Source organism: Candoia aspera, chromosome 1 (assembly GCF_035149785.1).
Source record: "Candoia aspera isolate rCanAsp1 chromosome 1, rCanAsp1.hap2, whole genome shotgun sequence".
In the NCBI taxonomy this organism is placed as follows: domain Eukaryota; kingdom Metazoa; phylum Chordata; class Lepidosauria; order Squamata; family Boidae; genus Candoia; species Candoia aspera.
This window is the reverse complement of record NC_086153.1, coordinates 318,831,199-318,847,535: the sequence shown is the minus strand read 5'-3', so window position 1 is coordinate 318,847,535 and position 16,337 is coordinate 318,831,199. Positions and strand designations below refer to the sequence as shown.

At 40.3% G+C, this 16,337-nt stretch overlaps 1 protein-coding gene across 1 annotated transcript in view; it reads left to right on the top strand.

The window, feature by feature from the left end:
- Positions 1-7,153, top strand: part of RHOJ (ras homolog family member J) — a 51,645-nt gene extending 44,492 nt beyond the window's left edge. Inside the window, exons 2-5 of the mRNA XM_063290440.1 lie at positions 3,935-3,993; positions 4,754-4,918; positions 5,281-5,376; positions 6,572-7,153. Coding sequence (XP_063146510.1) covers positions 3,935-3,993; positions 4,754-4,918; positions 5,281-5,376; positions 6,572-6,718 — 467 coding nt within the window. The 3' untranslated portion in view covers positions 6,719-7,153. The remainder of the gene's footprint in view (positions 1-3,934; positions 3,994-4,753; positions 4,919-5,280; positions 5,377-6,571) is intronic.
- Positions 7,154-16,337: the final 9,184 nt, after the last annotated feature.

The window sequence follows — 16,337 nt, the reverse complement described above, 5'->3', positions numbered from 1 at the left end:
AGGCTGCCATAGTGCCCCAGAATGTGGTAGTCTGTTGCTCTGGAGAAACAGAGTGGTTTGTTTGTTTCCTTTTTCAGTTCTTGATTATATATTTTTAAAGAATATAAGAGGTAAATGACACAAAAAAGAAAGTCAAGCACAGATGCCAAAATATGGGTGGATAAACAACAAATCTGAAATACCATTAAAAAAATGTATTCCCATAGATCTTTAGAAATTTGTAACATTATCAGATAGTTCAGTGCTAGTGACACTCTCTATTTAATGTGCTACATGGAGAAGGAGAGGTGAATCAACTAAATTTGTCTCCCCTTCCCCCTTACTCCAGCAAAATGAATACAGATGGAATTGTATCTTTGGATAGGCAGAAAGCACACCACTGAAGGGCAATATATAAATTTATTAAAAACAACGGTAAACAAGTATCTAAATCTGTTAAACATCGTCACCTGTGAATAAGATGGAGAATTATTGTTGGTTTGGTATAGAATCTTCTGGCACCATGGATATTCCAACTATTGCTCTGGCAGAGTTGTCCTGCTCCTGAAAGAGCTTGTTAACAATCTGGGACTTCTTCTGGACTCACATCTCTTGCTAGAGCCACAAGTGGAAGCCATGCCCAGGAGAACCTTTGGCCAGTCCACCAGTTATACCCATTCCTGGATTACAAGGCACTGAAGATAGTGACTCATGCCCTTGTCATCTCTCATTCAGACTACTGCAATTTGTTCCTTGAGGATGACCCAGAAGCTACAGCTATGCAGAACATAGCTGCTTGCCTGCTGACCAGCACTAGCCAGTTCAATAGAATAATGCCTATTCTGTGAGAGCGGCATTGGTTTTGAGTAAGCTTCTGGATCCAACTCAAGGTGCTGGATGTTACCTATAAAGCCCTATCTGGCTTGGGCTACCTGGAGAACTCTCTTTCCAAGTAGAACCTGCCTGCTTTACATGGTCTTACTGGCAGAGGATGCTATAGGCACCTAACCCTAGAGAAAACAGGAGTCTGGGACACCCAAAATAACATCCTGAATGGCAACATCATAACTCTGGAGCAGCTAATCCACAGGAGTCTGATCAGCTCCCCCTCTTAATATTTTAGAAGCCAGTTAAAACTGTCCTCTTTGGTGAGGAGTATTTTAGCTGATGGCAGGAACAGAAGCGGTTTTATAGTTTTAATGTAAGATTGATTTTATGGATATATGAATTTATGCACATTGTAAAATGCCTAGAGTTACTCAAGTAGGTAGCATACACATTTTAGTAAGTAAGCAAATAAATAATAGACAAACAAATAAAACATGATGAAGCCATTTTCAGTGTTTCATTTTGCACCAACTAAAGTTTAGATTTTGGTTTCAGTTTTCCATATCACAGAGTATACACTACAGGATCTGTTGCAAGAACGTCTAGCTGAGCTCCAACCTTTTCTTTTGTACAACAGACTCCTTCTGGTCCTTTTGCAAAGGAGGTGATCTAACCAAACAATGAGTCATATAATGTCAGCCAAATGTAATCATTAATCAGTAAAGCTAAGCAGACTTGAGTTGACTTTTTGGGTGGGAGGCTGCCTAAATCTCCATTTATACTTCCATGGTCTAAGCCCCTGAGAGAGGAGGTATTACCATCTGAGGCCTGAGAACTGCATGCAACTCCAGAAATTTGGGTGAGGCTCCCAAAGATCTCCAAAAGTGGTAGCCAAGTACTTTGTAAGGTGACATAAATGGAAAATGATTAAATGCATAACTGCAAAGTAATCGTGTAAATTATCATTAGTTTTAATTAAATGTAGTGCAAGCAAACTGCAACTCAACTTGGCATGGCACTCAAAAGTCAACATGGTTCTTGACCCAGTAAAAATCATGCAGCCCTGCCTTAGAGGAAGGACAAAACACACACCAGAACATTTCAACAATACCGAAAAACTTAAATGTATAAGATAAGAGCATTGCTTTGTGACCACCTATCATATCTCATTGAAATAGTAAGACATTAGGAATAGTCTTCCTTTCTTCTTCTTCTTCTTTGTTTTTTGCATTTAATTTTTTTTTAAAAGTCATCCATTCAAGTGGGGAAAAAAAGAAAAAGAATGTGGCAAAGGCCACTCCAGAGAGAACTAAAACATACTTATTGGGGAAGAGTCATTAACTGACTCAGGACCTTAAAGAGGGGACAGTCAGTGCAGGGCCTACAATACAGGTGTTACATGTTCCCAGCAATGACTGTCACCCAGGGTTTTTGGGAGTTAGGCAGCCTAAAAACTGTATAAATAAATAAACCTGGTGGGGTCCAGGAGGTGCACCTTCTCTGCAGTGGCTTCCACCCCCTGGAATATCCTTCCCCAGAGGTAAGACAGATTCCATCTCTTGAGGCCTTCCGAAAACAACTAAAAACCTGGTTCTGGTACCTCGCTTGGGGCAGGAGGGGGAGTAATCACCCCTGGAGATGGTTAGCACCCTAAAATGGCTTCTTAGATTCCTGTGATATTCCAACTGGTATCGTCATCTGGATTTTATACTGTATTTATCTTCAATATTATATTTGTATTTATGTTTATTTATGGTATTTTAATGTTTTTATCCTTGTTGTAAACCTCCCAGAGTCCCCCCTTTTTGGGGGAGATAGGCAGTGGCTCGAGCAGGAGCTGTGCATAAACCTTCTCCCTTAGGGCAATGCCTTTTGATCCAGAGTAATCACTGCAGCCTAAAGAGGACCATGGTAGACAAATGCAACTCTAGCTTGCTAGGCTTCAAGTATCTGCCAGCTGGTGGTCTCTTCCTGATCCTAGTCAGCCCCCTTCTAGCCAAAGAGCGAGAATAATGCTAGCCAGGCTATGTAAGCTGAAGGTTAGCTTTGTGCAATAATTTAATCCACAGTGTCCTGAGGATGGCAAAAAGAATTGTTACACAAGGATCCCATGCTGGGAAAACATTCCTAACTGTAATCAAAACCTAAATCCATGGAATTATACTTCTTTTCACTATTATCTTTGACTCTCCCAGTTCCCTAGTTATCTTACTTCTGTGTAACTTCAAAGTTTTGGGGACATGTCTAAGGAATGACAGCAAAAAATGTTACCCTATATATCTCTATGTGTGGTTTTCCCCAACGTAATATGCTTCAATTGTGTTGGACAACAACTGTCAAAATTCGCATCCAGCATGGGAATTTCTAACTGTTACTAGAAATAAAATACGGTTTTGTGGTCAACTTACATTTATATACTATGTGTTCACTGTCACAATGGAAATGTGCTAATGATCATCACAGTTAGATCTCTATAATAAGGACCTGATAGATTCATAAAGATTCATGATCAATAGAATACAACTATATTGTAGGATAAAATACTCATGTTCAGAAGCAGCATCATGCCCTATTTTTCAGTATTTAGGCTATGAGTGTTTTTGCCTATTTAGCCAAACTCATGATCAACAGGTAGGTTTGGGAAAATCTCTAGCTTGCAAATGGACCAAAAGAAGAAGAAGAAGAAAAACCACCAGTGAGATGCTCATTTGCCTTCATTCCAAACTTGTTGGCAGGGTTGGCACACTCCAGGTTCCTTCAAACAGTGCCTCTTTCAGGACCCCAGAAGTGTGCTTTCTCTGTAGCAGTGCCTGCCCTCTGGAATGAGGCTCCCCCAAGATCCAAATGGCCCCTGCCCAGCTGGTGTTTCCAAGGGCCCTGAAGACCTGGCTCTTCACCCAGGCCTTTGGCAAGCATGACTGAAGCCCCCTTTTCTTCTTTTTCTTTGTTCCCATCTGGGTTTGTTACAGTATCTCTGCCATCTTTAACTTTTTTACTGTCATTTTAATGTCTTGTTTTAATGTTTTAAATCATTTGTAAACTGCCCAGAGTCACTGGGAGTTGGGTGGCATATAAATTTAAAAAATTATAAGAAAAATGTTCTGTTCTTCTTCTCCTTCTTTTACAGTTACTGTCACAGTTGGAGGCAGGCAACATTTGCTTGGACTTTATGACACTGCAGGACAGGTAATATATCTCCAGTTTATTTATTTATTATTGTTTTTCATGCCATTACTTTTCAGACATGAATAATGAAGTTTTTTTCCTTTCCTTTTGACATTCTGAAATAGACATTTTTCATTTCTGTAAAATTATGGAAATATATACCATTCTACAAAACCACCATATAACTGCCACCCTAAACTTATAATATCAAGTTTCTTAGCCTGGTTTGAGATGGGTTGCTATATAAATTGAATAAATAAATAAATAAATACAATAAATGATCAGAGCAAATCCAGTTTTCCCCATCTCAGAGATGTTGCAGGTTTCTCTTGGCATAAAACTTTGACTAGGTCATCTTCTTTTTTCATTAAAAACAATTATCTCAGTCTTATTGTCTTATTTTATCATGCTAGCTTTTTTTCTGACATTTTTAAAATGATTCCAATTTTTGCCTCTCAGAATGGTAGCAACTTGAAAATTTGAATCTTTCTATAGTTAGGAAACCAAAGAGCCAGTCTCATGGCTTACACTGGCAACTACTGCCACCTTCTGGTTAATTTAAGAGACTTTTTATAAAGCTATATTTCACAGAATACCAATGTTCTCTGAAGATCTTGAAGAGCTTTGAAGCATCTTCAAAGACACTGAAGTCTTCCTACCTTTTCCTTGTATAAAAAGTGGGTTTCCAGCACTCACTGCAACCAAGACCAAATATCAAAATAAGCTGAAAAATTTGATAGTAATTCTCAATTTCATCCTGTGTACTTTTTTGCTCTGACAGGAGGACTACAATCAACTAAGACCCCTCTCATACCCCAACACAGATGTGTTTTTGATCTGTTTCTCTGTGGTAAACCCTGCCTCCTACCACAATGTCCAAGAGGAATGGGTGCCAGAATTGAAAGTCTGCATGCCACATGTGCCTTATGTTCTGATAGGAACACAGGTAAATAACAAAAAAGAAACAGCCCTAATGTCTATCAGTAGTAGACCATGGAAGTCTGTAAAACACAAACAAGTCTAGAAATGTGGATGGTTGGGGAAACTTTCCTACAATGAATTGTGTTTCGTCACAAAAGACTTCCAAAAATTTCCAAAAATGGAGGTGGTGTGTAGGTATGTCTCATTTTGGTCCACTTCTGTGATTTCAGATGTACTGTAGAATTCGGTGTGGAAGCAGTAACCTCTCACCTACTGTATGAGATGCTCAAATAGCTCTGAGCATTTTGCTACTGATGTTTATTGTTTGGGAATTAGAGATGGAGGTGTATGGATCTTTAAGTTTTGTGTTTGTCTGTACACTTCTAGATTGACCTTCGAGATGACCCCAAAACTTTGGCTCGTTTACTATACATGAAAGAGAAGCCCCTGACTTATGAACATGGCATCAAATTGGCTAAAGAGGTACTGTTATCCTTCAACAACAGTAGTCAGTAGCTAGATTGGTATGATCAGAGCTAAGCCAAAGGCCTTTTTGCTTTTCTCAGGGCTAAGCACACCAGAGATTTTATTCAGTCATCATTGTCCCCTACGAAATACAAAACAATAGAAATCTCTAAGGGCACTGACTTTTTAGATCTTGCTTTTCTTTAATTCATTCTATACTGTAATTTATTTTCACTATCTAAAGACTTTACTATGCTGGCTGTTAAGAAAGCCTTCCGGAAAATAGTAGCCTTCAGAAATAACTCCCAGCATTTCTAGCCACTATGGTCAATAGCTGTACTACTTGGAATTTGGGTTGTTGTTATCTCAATGCATCTGGAGGGCACCAAGTTTGGAAAAACTTCCTTACACTTAACATTGGCCTCTCACTTATTTTAATTATGTGAATAGCCCCAGTCATGTTGCCATTATTTTAGACTTAGCTTCCAGCTTGATAGATGCACAACTTTTAATTATTTTACTTTTTTACATTTCTTCCATTGAAGAAACTGATGGAACCAGTTCAGAAACAATGGGCCAGTTGGGGCAGCACCACAAACTATGGTGCTTAGATAGAAACACTTAAAATAAAATTCCTGTATTTTTAACTGTAAAGTGTATGGTAGCCTAAGAATTACTCTCCTGTTTTTGTCATGGCCCTATAGCAGACATTCTCAGAGGAGGAGGAGGAGGCAGGGAAGCCCTGGAGAATGATGGGGGCCAGGAACCTTGGCTCAAGAGGACAAATGGGGAAGAACAGGCTCCTATTGTTAGAATACCTGCCTGTATTCTCAGATGCAATGGAGGGTGCTGTCCTGTTGCCCATGGTTAAGTAAAATTCAGTAGTCTTTATCTTGACCACAAAATGGTTTGGGCCACTCTTCTTCTTTTTACGCTAAGCCCTTCTTACATCAATAAAAATGCTTCATGCTATATCTAACAGAAACATAAGTACAATTGGGATCCAGCACTGAACAGCAGTGTACACCTTAATTACATTTTGATGGGAAATAGGAACAAAAAGGGCTAACACCCATGTCTTGCTTTTGGGCTTCCTAGAGGCATTTGGTACAGGATGCTGGACTAAATGGACCTTCAGTCTGATCTAGCAGGGTCTCTTCTTCTCCTTTACTTCTCATCGTCAACATTCCTGCCTCTTTCTCTTTCATTCAAGATTGGAGCCCAGTGCTACTTAGAGTGTTCAGCTTTGACCCAGAAAGGCCTGAAAGCAGTCTTTGATGAAGCAATCCTCACAATCTTCAGCCCAAAGAGAAAGAAGAAACTTTGTGCCAAGTGTTGCAGCTGCTGTTCAGTTCTATGATGCCTGGATATCAAAGTGGACCAGTGCTGCCAGTTAATAGTCCAGACCTGCACAGAGGGACATGACCAGAAAAAAGCTGCTTTGTAAAGTGGTTCCTCCTAATCTGTGATACCTCTCAAATGGAACTTTATAGACTTTTCATGCCTTGCTTGTTTTTTTTTCTAATCAGTGTGCATCTGTATATACAAGCTCATGTTGAGATAACTTCACCCCATTCAGGCAGCAGATAAAGGAAAAAACTTAAGAAATTCTTGATAGAGTCAGGATCCATGATGCACCTGGAAAGAAAATAAAGTATCTAAGGATCCTAATACTACAACAGAGCCAAGAAGAACCAGGTTTGTTCTTAGCAATCCACAGCAAGAAATTAGTAAATTCCAGTATGAATATGCAATAATGATTGAACTTGAAACACAAAGTGTTTCGCATTTAGACTTTTTTTTAGGAGTTGACCATGTTAATAAATGGAGAAGATCTGTATCAATTCAATTGTTCCAAATCAAATGCAAAACAGTGCTTTTGAAATAGATGGCATGGAATACAAAGTCATCATACTTGTCTTCCTTTTATAAACTAAGCATAGTCCAAAGAAATACTGTCAGGATGTATTGTCATGTTGCCATTGGATGTGTGGGAATCCTTCTCTTCCTCTGAAGCCCTCAAGTTGTGTATTTTTCCAAGTCATTTGGAAATGGTAATTGTCTGGATTTGAGGGGCCAGATTGGGTGCAGGGAAGAATGCACATATGTCCTACCTGCAAATCTAGTCCTCTCCTCCCAGAATTTATTTTTTATTCTAGCATATGGAGCCAACAAAAACTCCAACAGCTCTTTCAACAATATAGATGCTCTCAACTCAAATTCAGTTCCTGATTACTAATTTTCTTGACATTTTGGGAGTGGTTGGCCATTGTTTTCTTCTAGGATTTTTTTTTTAATTCCTAGGGTAGTCTGTAGGCCTGGTATTATTCCTGGTAGTACTTCCATCCAAGTAGTAAGTAAGCCTGTACATGTTTAGCATCTGAGCCCAGAAAAGTTAGGACAGGTGGGGTCACCTGCTGGAGATGCTATATGCACAATCCAAGATCAAAAGGCAGCTTGAGGATAGAATACAAAAAATCCTGAGAAAATCAGTATATACATCTCATGCACATGGATGTGTTCTCACACACTCACATACCATTCTTCCTACCTCTTTCCCCAACCTGGAAAACTAATTAAACCACCAGATGCTTACTGAATGCAGGATTTTTAGGAGGAGCAGCAAGGTAGACGCAATGTTTGCTTCAGATTTTGGGAGGAGGCAAATGCAGAATGAGAGCCAGTTTGGTCTAGTGGTTAAGGCATCAGGCGAGAAATGGGGGACTGTGAGTTCTAGTCCCACCTTAGGCACAAAGCCAGCTGGGTGACCTTGGGCCAGTCACTCTCTCTCAGCCCTAGGAAGGAGGCAATGGCAAACCACTTCTGAAAAACCTTGCCAAGAAAATTGTGGGGACTCATCCAGGAGGTCTCTGAGAACCAGACATGATTGAATGGGAAAAAAATGCAAAATGGCTTCAAAAGCCCTCTTTTTTGAGAAGCTCTACTTCTTTCTCATATTGCTGTTGCCTCTCACCAACTCTGCCTCTCTTGATCCAATCTAGTTGGCAATAATCTATGCAGATGCAAAATGATTTCAATCTATGGCCCTCCTCTGGTGGTCTTTGGGATTGTTCTCCTTACCCAGGGAGGCCAGGTTTGGCTAGCTAACAGCTTCATCAGGTTAAATGCTATATGGTAGAAAGCTCTGCAACATTTCTGCCCTTTCCCTCTACCAGGCTTAACTAGCTATAAACATATAACTTAGAAAGGGTCCAACAGGAAGCCACTTGTGATTACCAAAAATTGGTTGTCATTCCAATTGTCACCCAACTAGGAAACCACCAGAAATTACCTATTATAACCAAAAGTCTTTCACTGTTGTAAATGCCTTCTTTGCAAACATTTTCTACAATTTATGTCATTTATACATGATTCTTAAGAGAAACCTTTTAAAAAATATTTTAATGTGTGTGCTTTTTTAATTTATATTTATATTTATATTTGGGACCTTTTTAGTTAATTTAGTGAAGATTGCTTATCTGGAACTCTCATGCTAGTTATGAGTCCTGTATGACAAGGATGTTTCCAACGTGACCTTAATAGTGAAGAAGTCAGTATCCATGCTACCAATTCTACACAAGCACAGCAATATGTACTGTAGTAGGCTGAATTGATACTATACAATAGCTTAAGTAATGTACAAGGTGTTGGAGTCTGGAATGTGAGTAACAGAACTCCAGGCAGCATTTTTAGCAATTGTAGCAGAGTAGAAGCATCTCCCCCCAAAAAAGGACTTGCACAGGAAAGGCTTGATTAGCGTTCAGAAAAAATAAAACAGTCTTCACACATTGGTTAGCGTAAAAAAAAAAGTAAAGTTTGCTTACATTTTATTTTGTAGATCTTGGTTACAAGTAAAGATAGATTAACATTGAAGAAAAGAAAAGGTGTGTGCGCGCGAGGTACTTTAGGACCAGAGCCACATCACCATGTGGCTCTGCTGCATGCACATCTGCTCAGGAGGAAACAAAATGGGGAACTGGCCACGAGGGGCACAGAGAGGAGGAGGAAACAGGAAGTCAGGTGACCGGCACTCCCCACGAACACACTTCTTAATAAAAGTCACATTTCAAAAGAAGAGTCCCTCCCCCTTAAGTTTGTGAGACAATGCACAGTTGAAACCTGATTTTCCCAACACAAGGAAATCCTTAGCTCATATCTCACCCACCATCCCCTAACTCAGCTTTGTAAAGCAAAGTTCTGTTCATTCTCAATTCTTAGCAAAATTAGGTTCCAGCCCACCTGGGGGAAAAGGTATTCAACAGAAATTCAAGTTTTCAGCAGGGAAAAGCAAATCTAAGCAAAATAATACTTAGGTTTTTGTAAAGCACGGTCTAAACAAAACAGAGCCCACCAGCTTGTAAGGTAGGACTGTGATTCCCATCATGACCAATCATTGACCATTCTGATTGAGCAGATAGAAGATGAAGTCCAGCAACTTCTGGAAGGCCACACATCACTCATCTGTGCCACAAGTCCTATTCTAAATAAACCATGTAGTTCCCTCATAACACAGCTTGAGGGACATTAATTCAAAATCAGGTGTTCATTTTGCAGTAAGCAAAGATAAAAATCTTTAAGGTAGATAGCGCTGATTTTAATGAATTGACAATCTACATTGACTCAGATATAGAAGAGAAACTGTACTCCCTGAGCATCTAAGGTAGGGCCTGGGGAAGTTCTGGCTGGCATCCTTGGAGTTTGCAGACTACAAATATGGGAAATTTCATTTAGCTTGCAGTTGAATGCAAACTTGTCTAATTTTGCATTCTCAAACCTAACAGTTTGATCCTGAGCTACATACATTATCTCCTATTAAAAGAAGAGTCATTTCAAAACATGCATACAGTAACCTCTTTTAGCATAGTTGTTTGTTTTTTTTCCTAATCATGATGCTGCAAATACCCATCTGGCTAGCCAGTTAGCCAGTTGGCTGGTATATGAGATGAGGGCCCTTGTGTGGAATACATCATTCCCATCCACCAATTATTTCTTTCATTGTGCAGAATAGAGTAGGGGTCACCTGGAATCCTACTTTCCATCTCTATCCTTATGCAGTTAAATATTGGTGTTTAATAAATAAATATCAAGCTAGATTTTTGCTAACTGAACTGAGTGTGTGGGGGGGGGGTTGCCTTCATCTGGACATAAGGATTGATTGGGAGTGTGCTGGGTGCAGACAACTCTGAGAGTGACCCATAGCTCTGATCCGGGGAATGGATGGCAGGAATAGGGGGCTAATACGCTGCGTAGATGGGCAGAGGTTGATATGGAGGGAGGCAGAGGATAGGTCCTTCTCAGGGAAAGCAGTCTCTGTGCTTCATTCCAATTCTATGTTCCAAACCCCTGTGCTCTGCTCCAGTGCCTCATTGGTAAAGAGCAGCAAATGTACAGTAATTCTTTTTCTGTTATATCCACAGATAGCTGGCAGCAACCCTATTCAAGATGACCCAGTTAGTCCTAGGAAGGAAAGGGTGAGAGTGTCATCTGCAGGGCTGCTGTGAGGTCTACTCAAGGCATCTGCCAGATAAAGTTGCTGGATCTGCTCTGAGCAGTTGTCCAGCTGTACAGATCATAAGGAATTGACAGAGGCAACATCTGGCTTGGTTATCTGAGAAGATTTTGAGCAAGTTAGTCCTGAGCAAATGGACAGGGCCCTAGGGACTGCATCTGTAGTCATCTGTATTTTAGATCCATGTCCCTCCTGGGCAGTGAAGGCCTCCTGGGAGATTACATGTGGTTGGATCCAGATAGTTTTAAATTCAACCTTGAGTGAGGGGGTGGTCCCACTGACATTTAAGGAATGATGGTCCACCCTTCCTGAATAAGCCATAACTGGATTCCACTGGGTTGGATGAATTTTATTCTGTCTTCAATATTCCTGCTTTATTGACCTCATTTTTTAATTATCTCTTTGGGACCAGAATTATGGTGGTAGTCCATTGTGGTCCTCCTTCATTTCTCAGCCACCTGTGATACCACTGAACATAGTATCCATCTGGACCAGCTTAGGGGGTTATGAATGGGATGCAAAGTGTTGCGGTGGCTCTCCTCCTTCCTCTGGGGCCAGTTCCAGTTAGTGTTGGGTGGGGATGAGGTCCAGCCCTAAGCTCCTGCTTTGTTCCTCAGAGCTCCCCACTCCTATTTAAGATCTAATCTGTTTGTTGAGGTCATCCATTGGCATTGGTTAAGTATCATCAATATTCTGATGTTACTTAAATTCATATGAATATTACACTTAGAGAAAACTACATGAAGGTATATTGATGCTCCAGTATCAGACACTAAAATAGATACTGTAACTTGTTTCCTAAAAATTGTTGGAAATGCAATAATCAGGTACAAATATTATTTTATATTTGGTGGCAATGTTGTAAAGAACAACAATTCTGGAAGATTATTTATTATAGAATGAAACACATTTTAAAGGATGAATTCCCCTTCTAGCCAACTGTTTTTCTGTTGAACATTCCCAAACCTTGTATTCCTATGCAATAAACTGAGTTAGCTTTGTGTATGGTAACAGCTGCCATGACACTTTATGTTTTCCATTGGAAATCACATATGATTCCCTCCACAGAAGAATGGCAAATTAAGCTATGGCAGTTTGTATCAGTGTCAATAATGAGCTCATATTTAAAAAACAAATCAGACATAGAATTCAATTCAACTTGGAAACCATTCATGAATTATAATTACACATATGGGTTTGTATTACATCCAAAGTTTGGGTTCTCCTAACATAAGGCTTTAATATCTGTTTTCATTTAGTTTGCTAAATAAAGACAGAATTCTTAGATCAGTCAGAAATATTTGCAATTCTTCATTTTGACTTATTCATAGTACATTGGCTTTTACAGTTAATTATTGCATATTGACTTGATTTTAATAATATTCTGAAGTTCTCAATGGATACAAGATATTTTCATATGCAGCACTAATCTAACGTTACTTCGAAAGTTTTATTCAGTCTTATAAAGCTTGTAAATCTCTTTTCTATTCTTGATTTTGTTTTTCTTACTTTCCTTTCCATTTTTCTCCTAGATTCTGTTTTTAAATATTTACTAAAATTTTAAAACTTCTTTAAAAAAATATGCTGATAATACTCCGCTATATATTTCTACCCATGCTGCACCAACTGATGCCGCCAAGGTTCTGTCTCTTTGTCTGAAGGCTGTGGGGGTCTGGATGAGGAAAAGCCATCTTCAGCTTAACCCTAGCAAGATAGGGTGGTTGTGGGTTTTAGGACCGACGTATCTGGGGAATCCCCATTGTTAGTTCTGAATAGGATAGCGACACTGCCTGGCAGAACTGGTGTGCAATGTGGGGTTTCTTCTGGAGTCTCAACTCCTGCTCAAGGAGTGGGTGGCAGCCATGGTCAGGGAGGCTTTTGCATAAATCCATCTTGTATGCCAATTGTACTTGTTCCTGGATTGGGAAGCTTTGCTTCAAGTCATTCATGCCTTGGTCACCCCCAATTTGAACTTTTACAATACTCTTTACATGGGGATGCCCTTGAAAACCACTTGGAAGCTACTACTGGTTCAGAATGCAACAACATGGGTAGCTATGGGGACACCTGGTATACCATGTAACACCACTGCTTTGTGAACTGCACTGGCTCCCAGAGTAATTCAAGGTGTTGGTCATCACATATAAAGCCCTCTAGGCCTGGGTATTTTGCAGAACCACCTATCTCTAATTTCTGCCCATCCCATAAGATCTAACAGGGTGAGCAAGCTCCAAGTCTCTGCTATTAAAAATGTCAATTGATGGGACTCTGTCACAGCACCTGCCCTGTGGAATAGCTTAGCTCTCCATAACCATAGAGGGGCCCCAACCCTGCAAGCCTCTTATAAGGCATTGAAAACTAGGTTATTCCTTCAGGTAATTGGACCAGGGTGCTATGTAAGATCATCTTTAGAGGTTATTGGTTTACCTGAGATTGGCCTTGGATGTGCTTTAGTTAGGATTAGGATTAGGGTTTTTATTTTTGCGGGGTTTGATGCTTGTTGGTGTTTGTTGCTTTTAACCCTATATTAGCTACCCAGAGCCACATTCTGTGAGAAGACTGTCCATATAAATTGAATGAATGAATGAATGAACAAACAATCTATCTGTGGAGACCAGATCTGTGCCTGTTGGTACAGTTGTAACAGCACCAGTAACATTATGGCATACTGTCAGTTACATACAAGCTTAGAGATCTTTAGATAACTAATAGTTATCTAACAAGCAGAAGCTTATCAGAACCACATGGGAGCATCACTGCCAGCCAAGTACATGTTCCAGGATGGGATGGTGAAGGGCCGCTGGGACCTGAGTTTGAAGAGAAAAAGAACGATTGAGAGAGGAGAGGAGGAGGTCCCTTGTCCACCTTCTGGTAGAGGAGGGACCTTAAGAGGCCCTCTAATGAGCTTTCCTCCTGAAGCCACAACCCATCAAATCACAGTCTAAAGGAGGAAGAACCATAGCTGAGTTGTATAGCACATTATCTGTATGCCTCCACATTCAGTTCCTGGCATCTCAGCTATCATGTAGTAGGATATTTCTCTGCTTAAAATCCTGCAGAACTACTAACAAAACTGTTTCCATTCTGTTTCTCAGCTTAGCTTGTCTTAATCTATAAAATCATAAACAACATGGGGTTATGTGATGGCTTACCTCCTCTCATATTTACCCAGCCTTCTTTGAATGCTACCCCAAGTGAGACCCATATAAATAGCTCCAGTAAGCCTAAGTCTTTCCAGAAACCTCATCAGTCTGTTTAAGGATTTGGTGAGGGAACATTCTTCTAATGGAGTTGTGAATTTCTCTTCTTTTTAAAGTTCAAAGCTCCGCCTACTTCAATATATTGATTTAAGTCTGCCAGGCTATTTTAAATTCTAACTGTACTTTAGTCATTTGTTTGTAATGGGATTTTAGAATTTTTATGGATGAAGCTGAGAGGACCTGAACCAGCATGGAAATATGAAAAATAAAACAAAATACAGGAGTGTGAGTAGATTTAAGGGAGCTTCTTAAAGCGAATATTTGTAGCTCAGGGTTGAACTGTGGAGTCCTTGGTGCTCTCTGAGCCTTGTTGTTCTCTTGCAGACGTTTCATTGCCAGACTAGGCAACATCTTCAGTGCAAAGAGGGAGTGGGCCTTGCTCTCAGTTTATATACTGTGGCTTGCCCTGCTTGTGTTGGTGGGGGTGTTGTTCTCTCCTTGGGAGTACTTTGATTGGGCTGTTGTTTACTGCTTGGTTGATTGACTGAGTTAATAGTTCCTTGATTAGGGTGTCTTGTGCTGTTTGATGGTTCATCTGGTGTTAATCCTAGTGTTGATTTTTGCATATCTGGGTGTTGATTGCTGGCAAGGGAGTGTACTGGTCTTTTGGCTTTTCTATTGTCTCTTTTGAATGGTACGTAAATGTTGTTTACCTCTATGTGTCTGTTGATGGCTGCTTTGTCTGAGTGCCAGGCTTCCAGGATTCTCTGGCATTTTTGGATTTGGCTTGGTTTAGGATGCTCAGAGTTTCCCAGCTAAACTATGGTTGAGTCTGTCCATGTGTTGTGAGATTAAGGAGTTCTCATCATGTCTTCTGACTGCTAGTTGGTGTTCATGGATGCGCTCTGCTAGTCTTCTGCCTGTCGGTCCTACAGAGTGGCTGTTACAGTCTTTGCATTTTATGTTGTAAATAACTCCTGTTTTTTCTTCTTGGGCTATTGGGTTCTTAAATCCTGCAGACAGTGCACATACAGATGAGGCCAGTCCCTGCCCACCCCCAAAAGAGATGGCAAAGGTCATTGTTATATTGACATGTTCTGCAAAAAATTTTAACTCAGAAGGCAAAGGCAGAACAGCTGGATGGAATGCACAGGGGCTCTCCTTGCCAACTTGTGAATGCATTCTGTCAGCTCCCTTTCCTGGGAGGTGATCTTCTCATAAAAACAACTGGCATAAAAGGAAGAGCAAACTTGTTTCAACAGACATCAGACAAGATGGCTTTTAGGAGATGTAAATCAAAAAGATTCCCAGTTTCTCTGCTGAGACAATGTAACTGTACTCTACAAAAACGGTGATATAACTAAATCATGGTGATGTCTTTATCAAACAGATGCTCAGGCTAATCAGATGCAGAGACTGCTATGGTTTTCGCCTGCCTTTCCCTGCAGCCCTGCTATTCGCTCCGACTATTTCAGCCATATAAATTTGTTGTCCTCCCTAGAGTTTCATAGCTAATGCCAGCTTGACCAGAAAGATATTACAGGCTGCTGCAAATAAAACAGCATGGTTTCATATTTTTTTGAATACAGTACAAAATGTTGTTTTTGTATTTTAAAATCTATCCAGTTCAGGAGCCAAGGTACCTGAAATATTGCTGAGCTAGAGTAAAAGTTCTCAGTACATAGAGATGGGGATGAAAGCAAAATTCAAGAGGTTCGTGTAACAGAATAATTTCACCAAAAATGCTTGAAGGAGATGAAAATCTCAAACTGTTTATTGGGAACCAGAGCCAGCCCAACCATTAGACAGCGTGAAACAACAGCCACAGGCAGCAGTCACTCAGGACAAAAATAACAGTATTTTGTGCCACAATTTTTTTCCCTGCAGCCCCTAAACTACCCCGTTTTCACAGATGTGGAGAAATGTTGTTACTGCCAGCATTGAAGTGAGATTCAACTGCCAATCCAGGTTGTTTCTCTAAACAGAATGGAAAAGGGTGCCATCTTGCCTCTGCCTCAGGCAGCAATTTGTCTTGTTGGCCAAGAAGGGTGGGAGGAGAAGGTCCAACAGCAATAGCTGCAATTGTGGTGTAGTGCAGATTTTTTTTTCATTCCCCTCCCCCTGACTCTTGGAAGTGACAGCAGTAACAATCTGGCACTAGGGGACACTGTGAGCCAATTGCATTTTGCATCCTATACAAAACTTCGTTATTGCATCACCTGCATTTCTACAGGACCTCCTAACTGGTGGACAGTTCTCAGTTGCCACCA